This window comes from Dipodomys ordii, unplaced genomic scaffold (assembly GCF_000151885.1).
Source record: "Dipodomys ordii isolate 6190 unplaced genomic scaffold, Dord_2.0 Scaffold17, whole genome shotgun sequence".
Taxonomy (NCBI): Eukaryota; Metazoa; Chordata; class Mammalia; order Rodentia; family Heteromyidae; genus Dipodomys; species Dipodomys ordii.
This window is the reverse complement of record NW_012267233.1, coordinates 13,529,839-13,552,303: the sequence shown is the minus strand read 5'-3', so window position 1 is coordinate 13,552,303 and position 22,465 is coordinate 13,529,839. Positions and strand designations below refer to the sequence as shown.

General features: G+C 37.8%; 1 protein-coding gene across 1 annotated transcript in view; it reads left to right on the top strand.

Moving 5' to 3' along the window:
• Cpq (carboxypeptidase Q) overlaps positions 1–22,465 on the top strand; it is a 363,396-nt gene that overhangs the window by 67,362 nt on the left and 273,569 nt on the right. Inside the window, exon 3 of the mRNA XM_013012445.1 lies at positions 12,937–13,144. Within this exon, the coding sequence (XP_012867899.1) occupies positions 12,937–13,144 (208 nt within the window). The remainder of the gene's footprint in view (positions 1–12,936; positions 13,145–22,465) is intronic.

Sequence of the window (22,465 nt, the reverse complement as noted above, 5' to 3'; positions counted from 1 at the left end):
AGTCTGAGCATTTAACACTTCTACTCAGGGCATTTAATCTATTCATGAACTCTGTGAGTTCACTTCAGAAATCAGTGTTTTGGAGCCTATTAGTATGAAGATTAACTAAGGTAGTATGTGATATTGCTTAGCTTAGTATACATCACACAGAGCCAAAAACTAGTCATTATTTCGGTTGCTAGTAGCAGTAATTATCATCACCATCGTTACTGCAGTGAAGAATGGAATAGACTATACAGGTTCAGAGAATGAGTCCAGCCAGACTGCCAGGGCTTAATTCTGACTTAGTCATTTTCCAGCTGTGATACTATGAGCTTGGCCCTTCTGTGTTTCAATTTTCTAGAATAGGAACAATAATAGTATTTCATAGAATTGTGATACTGTGAATGAATTAATGTATGTAAAACAGAACAGTGGTGGCAGGCACATCAATGTGTGCTATTATGTCATTAATTGAGCTAGAGTGTTTGTGAATGGTTCTTTCAGGAAGCCTAATATCTCCATGGTTTTGTTGTGGCACTTAGATTTTTTTAGATTTTTGGAGGTCCACACAGAGCACCAATATTACTCTTTCTTAATGGGAAAAAAATCTCAAAACTAATTACATATTCAAATAAATTACCTAAAACAGTATTTGGAACTAATAAGAAAACATGTTGTTACCAAACTATAACTTTAAAATTCAAATATTTATGTGCCTATATCTCAGCTACATGGAAAACTGAGAAGGTGTTAGGGACCAGCTTGGACAATTCAGTGTGATCCCCATCTCAGAAAAAGAAAAAAAAACTAAGAAAGGAAGGAAGGAAAGAAGGAAGAAAGGAAGGAAGGAAGGAAAGGAAGGGAGAGAGGGAGGGTGGGAGAGGAAAAACAAACAAATGAAAGAAATCCAAGGAAGGAAATTTTAAAATCAAAATCCATCCATTTTTAGTACATTGAAAAATATCATTTAAGCAAATACATTACTAATCATATACAGGTGCTGTTTGTATGTACTGTTCTCTTTGAAATAACTGAATACTTAAACAGTATTTTACCTGTGCCAGCAATCTTTTTGAAATTGTGTATCACTGTGAAGGACAGAGCTCTCCTATGTAACTTAGAAGAGAAGATGTTCCCAAAATCAAATGAACAATTAAATCATTACCAGATGTTTTAGGAAGAGTCCCTGAACCCAAACGTGATTGGCATCAAGAAATTACTAGATTTCTAATTCTGCCTAGATGGTGCATTGCTGGGCCAACAATGTAGAAGGATTCAGCTGCAAAGATTCCACCATTCATCTGATGGTGGAAGAAAAGAAAATATCAACAGATAATTTTCTGTTGATTTGCCACAGGTGTTCATTGACTGTGAGTTAAAATTTCAAAGATTCCAATCCATAATATGAAAGCTTTAGGCTCTGCTTCCAAGGTTTTATTTTTTTGTCAGTTGAGGCACATACTTGAAGAAATTAATTCTGTTTATTGGTAATCCTGTTTATAGTTTAACAGGATGACTAGTTTTTCAAAAAATGTTAACTTACTTTACATCACTGCGATTTTATGTCCAATCTTTTCCATGCGTATAATATGCTCGGTTCTTATATTTTCACCTAACATTTAATCTACATGGTTCTATATATTGCTTTTGGCCATTTCAGACCATAAAAGTCTGAAGTTCCTGTTTGATTTCTTTTCTAGATTAGTCATTTGTACACAAAGATACCACAAATATCTTAGCCCACTTTTCTTTTTTGAGGATATTGCCAAAGAGTTTCTGTTCCAAAATAAAATAGCAGAACCAATAAGTAAGAATGTTTATAGGCTTTGTTACATATTGTGAGATCTCACAAGAAAGATCAAACTAAGTTACAGTGTTACTAACATAGGACATATGTACAATTCCCTCATGGTGTGCATAATCTTGGATTTTATTTTTATTTAGGTATATAATAGCTTCTTGGAGTAATTTGAATTTGAAGAAGAAAGGTGACAAAGGAGGAGATTTATTGTAAGGAACTGGTTCATATAACTGTGGAGGCTGTCTCAAGATCTGCCAGTAACCTCAGAGCAGCTCTAGGATAGCTGATAGTGTAGTTCCAGTCTGAGTCTGAAGGCCTAGAAGGAAGAGAGCTGCAGTAAGGCCCAATGTGAAAATGTTTCAGCTTAATGGGTCTAGCAGGAGGAGTTGCTTCATTTTTGTCCTACCCATGTATGTCTTCAATCAGTTGACAAGGCCCACTCAATTGTGGAGGGCAAAAAGATTTACTCTGTATGCTGATTTCAAATGCTAATCTCATTCAGAAACACCCACTCAGACACACCTGACATTGACAAAATCTGGGTACTTTGTAGCCCAAACAAGATGATGCAAAACTAACTGTCCTAACAGCCTGGAGAGAGAAATAGAGTTTATTTACTATATTTCACCTATGTCATGGGTCCCTGATCAATGGTGCTCATTCTATCTGTCTGCTTCTCCAACCATGCCTTCATCCCCATCCTTGCCTACATGGTCACAAGACCTGCTCCTCAACTTAGAACTGGGTGCAGTGGCACATGCCTTTACACCTGGGCTATGAGAGAGACTGAGTCTGGGAGGGGAGATCCTGGTTGCAGGCCAGCCTGCGCAGAAAAGTCCATGAGACTCCATCTGAAGAGAAGGACGGTAGATATAGAGGGTGTGCCTGCGATCTCAGCAATTCCAGGAAGCCCAAACTGGGTAGATAGCAATCAGACATACACCTGGACAGGAAATGAGACCTTAACCTACAGAAAACTAACAAAAAACAGAGACAGCATTTTACTAATTAGTTTGACCATGAGTCTTTTCTGTCTTGAAAGATTTCTCAGGTCTAGTTATTTTGTCAGCTGCATCTTAAAAAAAAAAAAAAAAAAAAAAAAAAACCTCCACCATTTTCCATGATCTTGTTTTAAAGAATCCCATGGACTCCACTCCCAAATTACTCAAGCAGATTCAAAATTTTGGCAAAGTAGCAGGGTATAAAATTAACCCTCAAAAATCAATGGCTTGGGCTGGGAAGGTGGCTCAGTGGTAGAGCGCTTGCCTTGCATGCCTGAGGCCCTGAGTTTGATTCTTCATCACCACATAAGCAAAAAGAAAAAAGCCGGAAGTGGTGCTGTGTCTCAAGTGGTAGAGCGCTAGCCTTGAGCTGAAGAGCTGAGGGACAAAATGTTTCTAGGGTTTCAGTAGAGAGTGGATAATACATATTTGAAAATTCTAGCCTGCCTTATACACACAGAGCTGAGTGCTCAGTTCCATTGCAAAAATAAAATACCTAGGAATTAACTTAACCAAAGAAGTGAAGGACCTCTATGATGAAAACTTTAAAAATCTGAAAAAGGAAATTAAAACAGAACTTAGAAAGTGACAAAACCTCCCATGCTCCTGGATTGGAAGGATCAACATCATGAAAATGGCAATACTTCCCAAGGCTATCTACAAATTCAATGCAATACCTATCAATATCCCATTAGGTACTTAACTGATACTTTGTTTTAGATGGATTTTCATTTCAGGGAAGAATAAATAATACAAAATGTTTCTAGGGTTTCAGTAGAGAGTGGATAATACATATTTGAAAATTCTAGCCTGCCTTATACACACAGAGCTGAGTGCTCAGTTCCATTGCAAAAGGAGAACATTGGAGCTGAAGGTAATGAGAGAAGCCAGTTTTAAAGAGTATAATTAAAATTTGAACAATTTCTGAGTGAAAAAGCAGTGATCTGGATTAACTGATCTTAAATACCTTTCATCCTAATTAATTAGATGCAATGTTTCTATGGGAGCTGAAGTTGAGAACAATTGTAGCTCATAACATTGAGCATTCTTTTGGCTAAAGTTACATTCTTTTGACCTTCCATAGCTTTAATCACTATCATTCTCTCCTTTTTCTTTTTTCATTTTCCTTCCTTCCGTCCTTCCCTCTCTCCCTCCCTCCTTCCTTCTTTCCTCCCTCCCTCCCTTCTTCCTTCTTTCCTTCCTTCCTTTCTTCCTTCCTTCTTTCTCTTTCTTTCTTTCTTTCTCTCATTTTTTTCTTTGTGCTACTGGGGCTTGAATGCAGGATTTCCAATTCACTTGGTTGGTTTGCTTGCTGGTACTCTACCACTTGAGCTACACCTCCATTTTTGCTTTTTGCTGATTATTTTGAATATGGAGCTTTGCAGACTTTTCTGCCTGGGATTATTTCAACTTCTGCCCTCCAGATCTCAGCCTCCTGATTAGGTGGGCTTACAGGTATGAGCCATTAATGCCTGACTGTCATTATCTTCATTATACCAGCTATGTATTTAATATTTTTTCTGCTCATGACAAGATTATCCTAGATGTATACTAATTATTGCAAATAGGAGAAACCGTGGGACCTATATATTTCTTTGGGTCCGGCTTACTTCACTTAATATGATATTTTCCAGGTCTTTCCATTTCCTAACAAATGGAAGCATAGAATTCCAGTATATATATATATATATATATATATATATATATATATATATATATAACTTCTGGGGGCAGGGAGGATTGGGGGAGTTTGGGGAGGAAAGAGATAGTAGGAGAAAATCAAAGGAGAATGTAACAATGTTTGACAAGAAACGTACTCATTACCTTGCTCATGTAACTGTAACCCCTCTATACAGCATCTTTACAATAAAATAAAATTTAATTTTTTTATTCTTTGGTAAGTCTTCATTTTGATTAATATTGCTATACATAATACATCTTTCTTTTTAAATAGTAAATATTGGGGTAGAAAATGAAGGAAGAAAAACAAATATTAACATCATGAAACAAGTAAGCAAACATTGCTATAGAAAGGAAATGGGGAAACTAATGTATTTTATGATGAGTTTGGATTATAAACTATAGAATAATAAAATCTATGAAGTACTTCTAACTAAGAAGATTTTAAGTGTAATATTTTGGCTATTTAATTTTTTTTTGCTTTTTTTGTCAGTGGTGGGGCTTGAACTCAGCCTGGGCACTGTCCCTGATCATTTTTGCTCAAGGTTAGCACTCTACCACTTTGAGCCACAGCACCAGTTCTGGTGGCTAACTGGGGATAAGAGTCTTACAGATTTTCCTTCCTGGACTGGCTTTGAACTTCGGTCCTCCGCTCTCAGCCTCCTGAGTAGGTAGGATTACAGGTATGAGCCACCAGTGCCTGGCTCAAGTTTTTATATTTATTTATTTATTCTATCTTTGAATCGTTTTTGTGTTTTAGAGAAAAAAGACAAAATTCCATGGGTATTATCAAACAGTTTTATTTTCTTGACCATCTTGACCATCTTCCCTTTCCATTTTTGTGGGATTGGATATATTCATCAATGTCTGAAGATGCTAAATCTTTCTGGCTAGGAATTTGTGATTGTTTTATGAACCTAACACATTAAACTTGTTGGTTGAATTTTGTTCATGTGGTATCTGTCATTCTTATGGAATAGAATTCAAGAATTTGTCTTTTCCTGCCATTTCTCTTCTGCCTTTTTAATTGAATTGTAAAAGTTAGGAATGAAATATAGTACTCTCCTAAATAGTTTGCTCCCGATTCCTCTCCTCCTTCCCTTTCTCTTCCCTTCCTCTCTCCTCTTCTTTTCTCTTCTCTCCATATTACTTGTAAGAGTCAGGAATATTTTAGTATTTTCTTTTTTAATGAAGTTGTGTTATAAATGAAACCCCTTTCACTGTTTGAGTTGTTAAATGACAAAAGTCTGAAGTGAATTACTCTTGCTAATGACAGTTTAAAAGTCTGAGATAAATTTACTTTTAAGTGCTAGATTAAAGAAAATAAGTCAGTTACAAGTTTTCCAAGAGAGAAGAATGTTTTTTTCAAACTGATTTTTAAGTAAAAAGAAAAAAACAACAAAAACAAAATCTCTCCATTAAACAGAATAAGTACTCCAAGTACTCCTGTAATGTTTCTTACAAGTGAAAAACAATAGAAACAACCATTCCCACCTCCACACACTCTCCTTAGGAAACATTCTAAGGCTATTGTGAATAGATTGCACTATATATATATATATATATATATATATATTCTCTGCCCCTATAAAACCTCATATTCCTCATAGAGATACACCATTATCTTCTTGATAGTTATTAAACATATAAACAGGCACCCATTTTCATGTATTGAATTGAGTCTTGTAGATTTTGAAATACTCAGAAACATAATGCTCTTTAAAGAATGTCTTTATAAGAGGAGCTACTCAAAAGTGAATGTCATTAGAGAAGTTAGGTAATGTGTGATACTCAAGTGAGACATTTCAAACTTGTTTGCTGGAACATTGCATGCACTTCATGTGGAGATTCAGCTGGCTTAAAATGATGTCACTTTTTATAAGATGCACAAGAAAGCAACATTTTAGAAACTGACTTAAGATTTTGAAGTTTCCTTGCCTCCCTTTCCCCTCCAGCTCAAGTGCATTTTGTATTTTGGATATACGGTCTGGTGATCATGGAAACTATCAGGCTATAGAAAACCAAGTTTCAAATGAGGAAGAAGCCAAGATCTTCTCCTTTAAAATCTGGAACCTTAACCCTCTTATTTTGATTTCTAAAATAGAAGTTTATTTTGGATATAATAAGACCATCATAAAATTTGCTTCCAACTTGCAGAATTTTGTGGTCTTTAGAGTTGTGCAACTACCACTAGTATCTAATTTTAGAACAAAATTGCCATCATCCCCGAAAGAAGTATCGTACCTATTAGTATTCACTCACCACTCATCTGATCCATACCAGTCCTTTACTTTCCATCTGTGTAGATTTGTCTGTTCTGGACCATTCATATAAGTGGAAGTTTATAATATATAGTCGATTGTATCTGGCTCCTTTCACTTATGAAAATAATCCATGTTGCTGCTGAATGTTTTACAGCTGAGTGTTTCATAGTATCTGCACTACATTTTGTTTACCTGCTTGTCAAGTTGATGTGTACTGCATATGTTCTGATGTGTACTGGTGGTTTCCATCTTCTGTTAGGTCTATTCATATTATCATTTATTGTGTGGATATGTCTATTCTTTTTTTTTGGAGTTCTAGGCACACATCAGCACCTTGTGAGAAACTGTCTGCTAAAGTGGCAACACCATTTTATGATCCCACCACAATATCCAAAGATTCAAACCTTTCTATGTCCTCTGGGAGCTTTTTATCTGTCTGCTTCATCTCATCTACCCTACTGAGTGTGAACTACCACCTTGTGGTTGTGATTTGCATTTCCCTGTGGCTAAGGATGAGCAACATGGGCTCATAACTCATTTATGTATCTTATTATTATTCTTGAGTTTATAAGAGCTCCTTATATGTTTCAGATGGTTTTTCTCCCATTCTGTTTATTGTCTCTTTCTTATAACAGAAGCTTAAAATTTTGACTGTTCACTTTATTTTTTGTGGTTTGTGATTTTGATATTGTTTAAGGAACAATTTCCTCATACGAGGTCATGCTGTTTGGTAGTTTTAACTATTACATTTAAGTCCACAATTTACTGTGAATTAATTTTTGCACATTGTGTAAAATAGAGGTATTATTTTTTTATTGTGGCTGTTGGGTTGGCCAAGTACCATTTGTTGAAAATACTTTTCATTCCCATTGAGTATCCTAAGTATCCTTGTTGAGAATAATTGGGCCATCCTTGTAAGTGGAATATTTTTAAGGATATAGTCACAATGTGAACTTTTAATGCTTTTCCATTGGCTTATCTAACTTTCTTTATACCACTAGTATGCTGTCTGGTTGCTATAGATAAGTAGTAATGTGGAAGTGTGGGTTCTCCATGTTTTTTCAAACTTTCACTCATTATTTTTTATCTTTTGATTTTCTGTAGGAATTTTCGAATTTGCTTGTCAATGTCTCCAACAAAAAGCAGCTAAAATTTTGGTGGAAACCATATCAAATCAGCATATTTGTGCTGGAATTATTGCCAGTTGAGCAATAACAAAGCTTTCAATCTATAAACATGAGATATCTTTTTGCTTATTTAGATTTTATTTATTCAATTTTTAGTTTCCAATACACAAGCTTATTCTTTTGTTAAGTTTAAATTTACTTTCTTGTTGTTGTTGCCAATGTTCATGGCATTGTTTACTCAGGTTTCTGTTTGCTAGTGAGTTACTATTGTATGATACACTGCTGCTTACGTTCCCTGGAGGAATCATTAAGGAGAGGAGTATAAAGAGATACTTGTGTTATGTATCCCTTCTGATGGTTCTTCTGACAGAGTTATTATGGAAATAGCTAACCTCTCCCCTTCTATTTTCCCTGTTCCTAGTTTAAGCTGAAATCATTTGGCCATTCCCATATTTGCTGCACATCTGCAATTTATCATCAGATACTCACCAGAAATAAACCAAAATGTGTCATACCCCTGAACCTCTAAAACTATAACCAAATAAATTGTATATAGATATATCATTATAGACATATTTATATATTTCATTTATTTTTATTTATGTATTTTATACTTATGTATTAAGTTATATATAATATATGCTTATATATACTTCATGTAAAGTTAGTTGCTTCAAGTATTTTGATGTAGTAACATAAATCTGACTCATGTTTTCATATCACTGTACAATTTTTCTTTTTTGCTGTTGGTCAAGGGGCTTGAACTCAGGGCCTGGGCACTGTCCTTGAGCTCTTTCACTCAAGGCTACCACTTTACCACTTTAAGCCACATTGCCACTTCCAGGTTTCTGGTGGTTAATTGAAAATAAGAGTCTCATGGACTTTCCTGCTCAGGTTGGTTTTGAACTCAGCCTCTGAGTATCTAGGATTACAGGCAAAAACCAATAGTGCCTGGCTTGTACAACTTATTTTTGTATACTGCTCTTATATTCTGTAACCTGGTTGAACTTATTAATTAATTAATTGATTGTTAAATTTTGTAGATTAAGATTTTCTATGTACAAAGTCATGTCATCTATAAATTGAGATAGTTTCATATCTTTTCAAAGGGAATAATTTTCTTTTTCTTGTTTAATTTCCCTGGCTAGAATCTCTAGTACAATTTAGAGTAGAAATCAAGAGACCAGAACTTTTTTCTTCTTTCTCATCTTAAGGAAAAGCTTCCTGTTTTTACCATTTAGTGTAGTGTTTAAGGAAGTTGCCTCCCTTTAATTTGATTAATGTTTTCATCATAAAAGGATGCTAGGTTTTATTCGAATGCTTTTCTGCATCTATTAAATTAATCACATGCTTTCTCCCATGTTATATTATATATTATATAACAATATTTTGTTAATATTGTTTGATTTTTATATGATAAACCTTGTTTTGCTGAAATACTATAATTTGGTCATAGTTTATAATCTTTTCCATCTTTTTTTTTTACTGGTTCAGTTTACTGTATTTTGTTGACATTTTTACTTTTATTTTCTTCTGATACCTTGTCTGATTTAAAATAACATTAATTATTTTTAAATGGTTGAACAGAGAATTTTCAATTCAACCTCTCCGTTTATGAGTACAATGTGTCTTAACAATGACACCCCTTTCATAATTCTCCTCCCTTTCTCCCAACCCCAGCCCATCCCCTAAAATGTCTTCTAGTTTTGATGTAAGTCTTAGGGGCCTTGTGAAAGATGTTGGGAAATATTCTTTCCACTTCTGTCTTATAGAGAGTTTACAAAGGATTGGTATTAATGCTTAAATGTTCTTTCTTTGATCTTTTTATGGATTTCTTTGTAGTTTACCCTTTGCTACTGTTAAATTGTAGATGGAGCTTATAAGCAGTAGCAGGAAGACAATGATCATGATGTTTGGTCCCTCTAGAATAAAAGGAATACAGGATTCTAGGTACAGATACTGGGTCTTCATTTTGCCTTCTGTTAGCAATGATAGGTGCTCGCTTACCAGAAGACATGTTTAGCTGCAGAAACAAAAGTAAAGGCTTTTATCTTTTAATATATTTGAAACCAGGCTAGAGGGTGCCTTTTAGTGTTATTTCCCCCCAAAAGAGTCATGGGTGCATTCCTGTGCACTGGATTTACTTTATGAACGCTTAAGCTTGCTAGTACAAACTTGTCTATAAAGAGCACTCATAAGAATCTATTAATAAGTGGTATCCTGACCTTTTCTTGAGTAGGAGCATCTGAGAACAAGAAGAGATTGTTGATTCCCAGACATTACGTAACGTAATACGGGTAATAAATATTTAGATTGTCTTCCTTCATGTCGCAAAGAAGTTTTCAAATTCATTAATCACTTCACCAGCTCAGTGGGAAAAGTTAGCACTGAAAGAATAACAACAGCTAATATTTACCAAGTAAGTTACTGTGTGCCAAACAGTGTCTTCATGCTTTAGTGACATTATGAAGCTAATGCTAGTGTTATCCCTGCTTTGAAGATGAGGAGGATGTAAGTTACATGGATGGTAGGCAGGTAGAGAATGCTGGAGTCAGGATTCAACTTAGGTTACGCAACTTCAATAGCTTGAACCAGGAGTAAGAGTAGATCACACTAATCTGCAGTAAAGATTCAGACTTTGATAGCCTGAACCAGGAGTGAGAGTAGATCACACTAACCTGCAGCAAAGATTCAGACTTCAGGTCTCTGTATTCTGAGTCCTGAATTTATAAGTCATTTTGCCTCTGCTTTTAGGAATAATAAAAATTTACATCCAACATCTAATAAATGGTGGATGATGGATAAACTAAGATGGTATTAATGATGTGAGATTATATAGTCTCTGAAAAGTAATAGTGAAGTTAAGCAAATAGGTACTTAGCATCAATAAAGATTTTACTCATAGAAATTAATTCAATCTGAAAGAAATCACCCTATAAAATAAGTACAATTATGATTACTTACTTACCTATATAAAATAAACCTTTTTCTGCCAGGCGCCGGTGGCTCATGCCTGTAATCTTAGCTACTCAGGAGGCTGAGATCTGGGGATCGCGGTTCAAAGCCAGCCCAGGCAGGAAAGACCGTGAGACTTCTATCTCCAATAAACCACTAGAAAACCGGAAGTGGCATTGTAGCTCAAGTGGTAAAGCGTTTGCCTTAAGCTGAAGAGCTGAGGGACAGCATCCAGGCCCAGAGTTCAAGCTCCATGGCCGACAAAAATAAAAATATAAAATAAATAAGCCTTTTTCTATGTTTGTACTAGGACTTGAACTCAAAGCCTGGGTACTGTTCCTTTACTTTTTTGCTCAAGACTAGTATTCTACCACTTGAACCACAGATCTACTTCCAGCTTCTTGGTGATTAACTGGAGATCAGAATCTCACAGACTTTCCTGCCTAAGCTGACTTTAAACTGCATTCCTCAGATCTTGCCCTCCTGAATAGCCAGAATCACAGACTTAAACTACTGGCTCCCAGCTTAAAAGAAACTCTTGAAACAAAGATGTTAGTAACTTGTGCAAAGCAATTAGTAACAAATGGCATAGCATGGATTTGAATCCAGGTAGCCTTTGTTCTAAACCATTCTTCTATGCACTTTCACGAAATAAATGTCTCCTTAAATATGGTCAAAACAATACCATCACACCAAGAATGTAGTTGTAGATAAAACTGGACCATTGAGCCCATACATGTGGACATTGGAGTCACTGCTATGGCAGACATACCAAGCCATCATCTGTAAAACTGAAATGTCTCATGATTGATTAGATATGGAAATAGGAAAAAATATTTCTATAGGGGAGGATTTAATTTTTTATCTTGACAGAAAATGACTGTGTTAATATGTCATTGCTGTGACCAAATACCTGTTTTAGATCATGGTTTTAGAGACCACAGGACATTGATGAGGCAGACATGGCAATGAGGAAGTATCTATTCATGTACACCTGGTAATGGCCAGGAAGGAGAGACAGGAAGGGGCCACTGCAGATCTAAACAAGTGACCTACTTCTTCCAGCTTGGCCCTACCTCAAAAACACAAAAGAGTATGACCAGCTGGAGATAAAGGCCTGTCAGAGATAGTTCATATCCAAACCAAAGCAACATGAAAATAGACTAATAAGTTATGTTATTCACATAGAAGCCAACACTGTTTATTTGTGGTTTTAGAAGGGATGTGCTCAAGGAGGGTCAGGATCTGTAACCCAGGACTAAGCAAAAGGACATTTTGAGTGTTGAATGTGTGAGTGACAATTTTCATATTGAATAATGAATGATTAGAAAATTATTCTTTGATGGTCCTGAGGTTTGAACTGGGTACCTGGTACTCACTAGGCACACACTCTACCATCTAGCCACATCTCCAACCCAGAAAAATAGTTTCAGTAAACTTCACTAGAAGATCCAGAGGTTGACTCAATATATCTTTATAGAAGCTTCAATTATACATGTTTCTAGTAAGGTAAAAAAAAAAAAACAACAACAACAGAAGTTAGCCACAAGTTTGACCAGCATGGGTACCATGCCTCTTTTAGATTTATTTTGTATTGTTAAACTGAAACATGATTTTATTGAGCATTTTCTTTATAAGAATTCAAATATCTCCCCAGACATTGTTCATGTGCTACCATTGATATAAACTGTATATTTGGACCTCTGTTTGGGATAGATAAAAGAAAGACCCAATACCAGTGAGTGACCAGAGAACTGACAATGTCTAGGTCAGTTTTCTTCCAGGAGCTTCTGGAAGAAAGTCTACCAGAGTGCAATTTAGATCTTCTAGCTTGTCCCCTGATAGACTTCAGAGGACCCTGTCCCCTGGACACATGAGTTCACCTCTTGGTCTTTGTCACTATTAATGTTCCTCAGAGTTTGTGACCAACTTTAACTCTAAACAATCATCCAAACTATTGGAAAAATCAGATCATTATTGAGTTGAACTTAAAAGTAATTTTTCAATGAAAAAAAGCAGGTGGATACTGCCCATTATGCAAAGATCATTTAAAGTCAAATATCACTATACAGGGGCTTTGGATCCATTTTCACATTCAAGGTAACCTGGTGGCTTCTCTTCCTAAGTCCTCACACAGGTAATCAAGAATACCAGGACGACGTGCCCAAGATCCCCACCGCCTGTATCACAGTGGAAGACGCCGAAATGTTAACAAGATTGGCTTCCTATGGAAAAACAATTGTCATTCAGCTGAAGATGGGAGCAAAGACCTACCCAGATACGGTTTCATTCAATACTGTAGCAGAGATCACTGGGGACAAGTACCCAGACCAGGTGAGTGAAGGAAGGGACGAGCTGTCTAGGAATGGGACATTCTGGTCAAGCTTGGGAAAGAAAGAACGGGAATCTTTTGGAGATGTTCCTCACAGATTTGCTAAAGTTTTACCAGCTGGGTGCTAGTGGGTCATGTCTGTAATCCTAGCTTCTACACAGGCTGAGATCTGAGAATCATGGTTCAAAGACAACCGAGGCAGATTAATCCACAAGAAGCTAGAAATGGAGGTATGGTTCATGTGAGGTATGGTTCATGTGGTAGACTGCCAGCAACCAGTAAAAGGGAAAGGGCAAAACTCTGAGTTCAAGCAATAAAAATGAAAGTAAACCATTTACTGCATCGAAAAAGGAAGGTCTAATTGAAGAGAGAGTGACATCCATGCTGTGGACACTCAAACTCTGAACAGTTGAAGGTGGTATGAGTTTCTTATATTTGAAACCAGCTTGGCTGAGATCATACTAATAGCTAACACTTGTGCTCATTAGTTTGAATTACATTATTTAATCCTTTCAAAGCTCAGTGGTATAGGATCTATTTTCCTCATTTGTATGGACAAAGAAACTAAGAGAAAAACTCGCTTGTCCAGGTTTTCACACCTAGAAAGGGACTTGCTCATAGAATGGTTGCAACATAATCCGCAACTTACATGTAGCTTCTAGACTGTGTGTGTGTGTGTGTGTGTGTGTGTGTGTGTGTGTGTGTGTAAATGTGCACACGTGCTTAAGATAGTCTTGGGGGATAGATACAATCTCTAAACTAGCCAAGTATTATAACCTAATCTAGTCACTAACTCTCTAAGCTGTTGAGGACTTACTCAAAGAATGGGTTGTGTAGCTCACACATGTGAAGGTGTGAGTCACTAACAGAGGAGTATTAGCCTATGAGTGTTTGGCATCTCACATGCACTCCCTGAGTCTGTGTTTATTCCATCTAACTTCAACTTGCAAACACACAAGGCTTTTTGGGGTAAGTGTTCTGTTATGAGTCTTCATAGTCAGTATTTAATTGGCATTCTAAAAGTACAACTTAAATTATTCAGAACGTTCAGATTTGTGTTTTGATGGTAGTTGGTGGATGAAGGAACCCATGGGCAGTGGTACATTTGGTGATGTAGGGACAAGTGTTCTACACAGGTCTTGAGGCAGCCCTTCTCCTGGGATTTGATAGATTTGTTTTTGAGTTCAGGGACTTTTCTTTCCAGTCATCTGCTTCCAGGACCCAGGCATAATCAACCATAGGCTTATAGCCATGGGAATGATCCAAAAAGCAAGATCCTGGCAGGCCACACGAATCAGATCACCATGCACAAACTATGATTTAAAATGTTGAGAAAAAAAAGCCCATTTTCATTTACCCCTTTGGGAAGTGGTAACAATAGAACAGCCAAGAGGTGAAGCTCCTTGAAGCCATACACTTCCTGCTGTCTCCTGAATCAAAGCTTTGCTGTCTCAGGTTATTCAGTGAACACTCAGGAATATAGAACTATGTGTTGTCAGTTGTCTGGGCAAGCAGACTGATTCTAGGTTCTGGAGAGCCAAAGGGCTCAGGTAGTACTGGCTCTGCTGGCACCCTGCAAGCCAAAATCCTCCCTCTGGGACAGCTAGAACCTGTTCTAAACCTGTCCTAATTTGTTCTTGTTATTTATTTATTTTAGTATTTAGCACCTGTTCTAAGGCTTGAACTCAAGGCCTGAGTACTGTCACTGAGCTTTTGTGTTCAAGGCTAGTGCTCTGCCACCTGAGCCACAGCTCCATTTTTTTAATGGAGACTTATAGCCAGTGCTGGTGGCTCATACCTGTAATCCTAGCTACTTAGGAGGCTGAGATCTGAAGATCATGGTTGGAAGACAGCATGGGTAGGAAAATCCATTAGATTCTTCTTTTTTTTTGCATTTTATAATACCAGATTTTTTTTAATTTTTTAAGTTAAAGAATCTTTAAAAAGTCATTTAAAACAATGTGAAAATTCTTTAAAATTTTTTGGCAATGTCCAAACCTCATAACCCTTTTTTAAATTTTTTTTATTGTGAGAATACCGTACAGAGGAGTTACAATTACATGGGCAAGATAACAAGTATATTTCTTATCAAGCATTGTTGCCTCCTCTTTGTTTCCCCTTCCCATCCCTTCCCATCCTCCCTCCCACCCTCCACCCAATCTCCCCCCCCCACCAAAGTTGTAAAGTTCATTTTTTGACATAATGACTTGTACATCTCATTGTTGCAGTGGGTCCACCTGTATCCCTAGTTAAATGATTTGTTTTTTCTCTTCCCCTACACAAATTATACCAACATCAAATACAATGAAATGGAAAGACTTGGAAAAAATTATATTAAGTGAAGTGAGCTAGGCCCAAAGAAACATAGGTCCCATGGTTTCCCTTACTTGCAATAACTAGTATATGTCTGAGTCAAGCAGAAAAGGTCAGATAAGTTGATGTTAGGGGAATGAACCCAAGATATATATTCAAATGTTTTTTGTTTTTTTTCCTTTCTGCAATTGTTTCTAACATATTTATAAGATGATTTCTATGTTGCTTTGTATGTCCCTCCCCAACGTTATAACCCATGCTTTCACTGTATTTGATGCTGAGATTTTTATCTCTAATAAGCTACTCAGAAAAAGTTGGAAGCAATGATGTGGCTCAAATAAGAAACTTAGGGACAGTGCTCCAGCCCTGAGTTCAAGCTTCAAGAATGACATCCAAAAATATTGTTTTATTGAGGTAACATTTTCATGAAGTAAATTTCCAAATCTGTGTAGTTCAGAAAGCTTTGAAAATTGCATCCATTGCTGCATTCATCATAATGTTTCTGTCACCCCACATTTCTCTGGGGCCCCTTTGCTAGTCATCTTTTCCTCTTCTCATCTTCCCACTAACAGCCACTCCCATGCTGTCTGGACCTATGGTTTAATCTCTTCTAGAACTCCATATATAAGTGGACTCATAGAATCTTCAGTCTTTCCCTTTTGTCACTTAACTCGGTGCTTTTGAGATTTATCCATGTCCTATCACCTTGTTTCTTCCTTTATATCCCTGAATACTATTTCATTGTATGGATAGCTCAGTGTGGCTGACAATTCCACAGTTGGTGCACACTTGATGGTTTCTGGTTTTGACTATAATAAATAGAGCTCTGTGAACATTCTTGTTCCAGTTATTACAGTATCTTTTACCATAGCTAAATACCTAGGGGTAGAATTACTGGCTTATAGCTGGGTACTGGTGGCTCATACCTATAATCATAGTTACTCAGGAGGCTGAGATTTGAGGATCACGGTTCAAAACCAGCCCTGGCAAGAAAGTCCATGAGACTCTTAGCTCCAGAAAACCAAACATGGCACAGTGGCTAATGTGGTAAGTTCTTTTGAGCTGAAGAGCTGAGGGACAGCATCTGGCCCAGAGTTCAAGCCCCATGACCCACCAAAAAAAAAAAGGAATTACTGTCTTGGTAACTACAGAATTTTAAGCACCCTGGTTTCTGTCCTGAGGCACTTATAAATACCTTGTTACCAATATGTTGAAGGCAGAAGAACAAAAGTTCCCCCACAAAGTAGCCATCACATTTAATATAAATGAACATAGTGCATTAAGTCTATGTGGCTATATTTTAGAGGAATCTGCCCTATCTCAGGCTTAGAGCCCCAGAGGTTGAACAGACTGGGGAGGCAAATAACATGTGTGCATCACATTCAGGTATTAAGTTAGGTATTAGGCACATTAATGAGCTGTCCATCTGATCTCTAATAAGTGCTACCTCTTCCATTAAGCCTCTCTGATTAACTCTCCCCTCGTCCCAACTTTATTCCAGTGTTACAATTTTATTCCTACCCAGGTTTGCAAGCATCCTGGGAGCTGCCACTTTATTTCTTCTTGCTTTCCTTTTTCTCTTCTCAGTAGGCATCAGGGAGTCAGATAACATGGAGAAGTTATGATTCTAAATATTGGAAACTGGGCATGTTAGAAGTTTTCCATCAATGTAATGAAATACACAAATAACTTATAAAGTGTTTATTTTGGAGGTTCTGAATGGGCAGGCCCACTGCCTGGGCTTCGACTGAATGGCAAAGGTGAGAAGCCAATGGCAGAACAAGCTATATACCTTGTTGCCAGGTAGCAAAGGAAGAAGCTTAGCATCCCACAGACCTTTTCAAGGGCATGCCGCGAGTGACCACAGGCTCTTCCAAAAGTTCCATCATCGCCCAATAGTATCATCTTGAGAGGAGACAGAGCCCTTACCACATGGTCCTTTGGGAGACATTTCAAGACCCAAAATGTAGCACCATGGATCATCCATGGCTCGGCATGATTCGGAGAGAGTAAAATGTGACATCTCAGCAGTCAAGACACAACAATAGCACTATGATGTCAGGCTCCATTTATTAATGAGCTGTTTTTTGTGTTTGAAATTTGCAGGAAACTTGTTGCCATCCATGAACAGCTTTTATTCTATTTAGCTAGTCATCTATTTGTTGTTTTGGGGGGGGCAGAATTTCTGTACATAACTCAGGCTGGCCCCAAATGTGCTATGCAGACCAGACCAATGTCAAAATCCTAGTCTCAGTCTTACGCCTTTCAGACGAGGACCCTGAGCCCAAGAGTTCCTTGTCCATGGTGACACACCAAATGCATGATGGCTGCACATGAGCAGGGCGCTGACACCTACCTCCTTTCCCTGTAGTGATTCCGTTATTCCCAGACACACGTTAGCTGAAGAGAGTGTGAATCTGAGGAATATCACTTCGGCTGTTTCACTTAGGAGAAACTGTGCCTTTCCCTGATGCTTTTTCTTCCTCTATATCTGACCTAGGCACAAAGAGCTGTCATGTATACTGGCCCCTGCCGTCTCCTTAGAGCACCTACTGGCAGCTTCAGCTGGCCCTTCTTTCTGTGCATCTTCCTTCAGCCAGTGGGGAGGCGCTTGAGCAGCTGCTCTTTTGACGCCTTGTCCGTGTTGGAGGAGGATCTGATGAATAGTCAGCCTTTATGATGTCCCTTTCCCCATGTTTGCCTTCAGCAAGTAGGTCCTCAGGTTCATCTGTATAATAAAAAGCCAGAATAGATCCACCATTAAACGTCATTTTTTTAAAGAAAAATATATTTTATTTTGAAATAGCGGATTCATAAGAAGCTACAAAAAATAGTTAAGGTGTTTTCCTTGCGTCCAAGTTAACTTGTTCAATGATCACATCTTACCTACCCATAATAGATTATCCTGATGGGAAAACTGAGGAAAAGTACTCGTGAGAGAACTGTTTGCTCGGAGGAGGCTACCTCGCGGGTATCTACTGTTAGCAACTCCATGCAGGATGGAGCCTGCTCTGATATTAGCCTCAGTCCTTTCCAGGTTTCATTTGTGAGGCTTCCATAACTTTCTGCTCTAACAAATAAATAAGTGAAGAGATAATGCAGGGAGAGTTGTACAAATTGAACTGGCCAGAAGATAAACTGATCTGGCTATACCTGTCAGAGAACCTCTTTCACCAGTAGAGATTCACTAATGTTGACTCTTGGGGCTAGCCCCTGTCTTTTGATCCTCAGTGATTTCCTAGGTCTTATTCTGAGATTTGCTTAGGAAATGCAATATTTTTAAAATGTTAATACATTCAAGAATTCCTCTGTGGGGATTTTATGAAAAAGAAACGTGCTTTAGATTTTTTGGGGGGAGTAGGAAGCAGGTGAGTATTCAAGCTCACTTTGATGGAGCCTGGATGAGGGAATATTTTTAATATGTGACTTTTCCTTTTAATAGTTATTTTCCTTGATTCAAAGAACTGATTTGGTTTTGAATGCTGGTGTTATTGCAAATATAACACAGTGCTGCACAGAATGATGGGAAACATTAAAATGATAGCTCTAGGCATTTTTGGCCATTTTCCCTGATCATTAATGATGTTAAAGGTTTTTGCATATTCCACTGAGATTAACTGTTTTGCTAGGTCTGATCTAGAACCATCATCATCTCATTCTTAGCCTCTCATACAGCTCAGAAGACAGTCACACACCACTGTGCCCTGCTATTGGTTGGGAGGGGGGTCTCTCAAATATGAGAAGGTTGACTAAATCTTGATTCTACTGATCTTATCCATCCAAGTAGCTGGGATTACAGGTATGAGCCAACTGCATCCAGTTGGCAATTTCAGTTTGTTAACTGAACACTTAAAAAAAAGACATTATCTTTAAGTAGTTGTACTAAAAATTGCTATTCAACAAAACAGTTATGAATATAATGCATCTTAATCAGCGTTACCCCTTTCTTGGTTACCCCCCATTGTTTCCAATCCTACACCTTCCCTCTATTTTCTTAATTTTGTACCTATGCATTGAGCTTTATGACTTCATTCCCCCTTTCACTTGTCTACCCTCCTTCACCTGTTTTTTCCTTTATCTTTTAACACTGTGGTACAAGATTTCTCAATATTGTCACTGTTGACTCTTTAGATAATTCTTAGTTGTGGGGAGCTATCATGGCCATTGTTGGATGCTTAGCATTATCCCTGGCCTTGACACATCAGCATGGATCCCAGCTCAACTCCAACCCCTATATTCTGCAGTCTTGGCCCATCAAAAGTGTATCCAGACATTGCCAAATGTCTTCTGTGTGAAAAAAATCACCTCAGATCGATAGTTATTGAACAAAGACAGGGTAGGTTATTATTGGACTTTTTCTGGTCTAATTTCTGCTGTAAACAAGCTGATTGATTTTGGGTCACTTAATCTTTCATCTATAGAATTTAAGAACATTGTCTAGAGAAGCCAGAGGCCAATGACAGCTCTAAAGTCCCACTATTTTAAAAAAATTCTTGAGAATAAATGTAACACTCAATGGATAATAGACTACGTGCATCATGAGATCATATAGAATGGAGTGGGAGCCCTTCCTAAAACTGGTGATGAAGTGGAAATTTACTTCACAGTCTTGGGGACATTATTTTTTAAATTTTATGTTCAAATGTAGTTAGAACTCTTTTATATGAAAGTGAATCAGTCCTTTGTGACATTTCTTGAGACTTTAATTTTTTGGGAGGTGGAGGTGCTAGAATTTGAACTCAGTGCCTTATCCTTGCTAGGCAGAGACTCTACTACTTGAATGGTATCTGCAGCCTTTTGTTTTAGTTATTTTTCAGAGAAGGTCTTGAATGTTTTTGTTCTTGACAGAGTTCAGGCTGCACTTTCTCCTATCTGTTTCTCCCAGGAGCTGAGATCCCAGCTATATTTCACCACGCCCAAACTGTCCTCAAACCATAATCCTCCTAATCCATCTTTCCCAATAGCTGACATTTATAAGGGTGCACCACAACACCCTTTATAGAACATCTTAAAAGGAAAGATTTCCTTGAGAAAAAAGTAAGATAGAAGCATAAGATCCACAGGTAGGTTGTATTTGTGTTTTTATACTCTGCTCTTCAAAATACTCATAGATTCAACATACAGTTACCAAGTGTCTGGTATAGAGCAAGCACTAGAGTTATAGCAATAGCATTCGGCGGGAAGTGTAGCTCTGTTTTTAGTCTGTAGAATTCAAGTCTTCCCTCTTACATTTTGTTGGTGGGTCGCCTTTCTGAATATAAACATTAGCCTTCATGCAAAAGCAAGGACTTGAGAAGCAGAAAGGTCATCTCAGGGGAGCAGACCACAGTGGGCCTGGCAGCCATGTGGAGGGCTAAGGTTCTGTCCTGTAGACTACAGAGAGTCACTGAAGGGTTATAGGAAGCAGTATCTATTTGATTTAGATAAGAATGAAAATCTCATCCTGGAGTTGGTAGGTCTTGAGCTGAAGTAGTTAAAGTAGTGTTGGAAAAGAGGAGGAGTTAGAGAATACCCAAGACATAAAATTAGCAGGATGAGTTAAAATTTGCATATAGGAAAATAATACAAAAAGGGAAGACACCGACTAGATGACTAGGTGAACTGGGTAGGTCAAATTGTACTCGCAGAACTTGGGGTTGCATGGTAGGCAGACCATTAAACAAACACCTCCAGTGGATTGTGGGGGCTCATTTTATAATCGCCATCCTGGCCAAGAAAAGATTCAGTTTCTTGCAAATCAAAACAACATTGAGATACCACCTCACCCCAGTTAGAATGGCTATAATCAAGAACTCTAATAACAACAGATGCTGAAGGGGATGTGGACAGAAGGGAACCTTACTGCATTGTTGGTGGGAGTGTAAACTTGTTCAACCACTTTGGAAAGTTGTATGGAGGTTCCTCAAAAGACTTCACATAGAGCTCCCCTATGACCCAGCAATCCCACTTTTGGGCAGTTACCCAAATGATCACAAACAAGACCATATTAAAGCTACCAGCACAACTATGTTATTGCAGCATTATTTACCATAGCTAAACTAACCCAGATGCCCCTCAGTAGATGAATGGATCAAGAAAATGTGGTATATATACACAATGGAATTCTATGCCTCCATCAGAAAGAATGGCATTGCCCCATTTGTTAGGAAATGCAAAGACTTGGAAAAATTATATTAAGTGAAGTAGCCAGGTGCAAAGAAACATAGATCCCATGATTTCCCTTATTTGCAATAACTAGTATATATCTGAGACACACAGAAAAGGTCAGATAAGTTGAAGATAAGTGAAATGAACCCCAAGATAAGGAAACAAGTGGATTTTTTCTTTCTTGCTATTGTTTCTAATGTATTTATAAGGTACCATGTGATTTTTTGTTGCTTTGTCTGTCCCTCCCCCCATGGTATAACCCCTGTTTTCATTGTATTTGATGGTGTTATAATTTGGGGAGTGGAAGGGAAAAAACAAATTGTTTAAATAGGGATACAGGTGGACCCATTGCAACAATGAGATGTACAAGATGCTATATGTTGAAAAACAAACTTTACAATTTAGGCGGGGGTTGGGGGGAGTGTAGTTGTGGAGATGGAAGGGAAGGGATGGTAGGGGAGAAACAAAGGAGGAGGCAACAATGCTTGATAAGAAATGTACTCATTGGGCTGGGAAAGTGGCTCAGTGGTAGAGTGCTTGCCTTGCATGCCTGAGGCCCTGGGTTCGATTCCTCAGCACCACATAAGCAAAAAGAAAAAAGCCAGCAGTGGCACTGTGGCTCAAGTGGTAGAGCACTAGCCTTGAGCTGAAGAGCTGAGGGACAGTGCTCAGGTCCAGAGTTCAGGCCCCACAACTGGACCAACCCCCAAAAAAAGAAATGTACTCATTATCTTGCTCATGTGATTGTAGCCCCTCTGTATTTTCACAATAAGAAACTTATTTTTACAAAAGATTCAGTTTCTGCCTACGATTCTGTAGACAGAGTCAGCCATGCTAATGGCTATGAAATGGGGTGGTGTAGG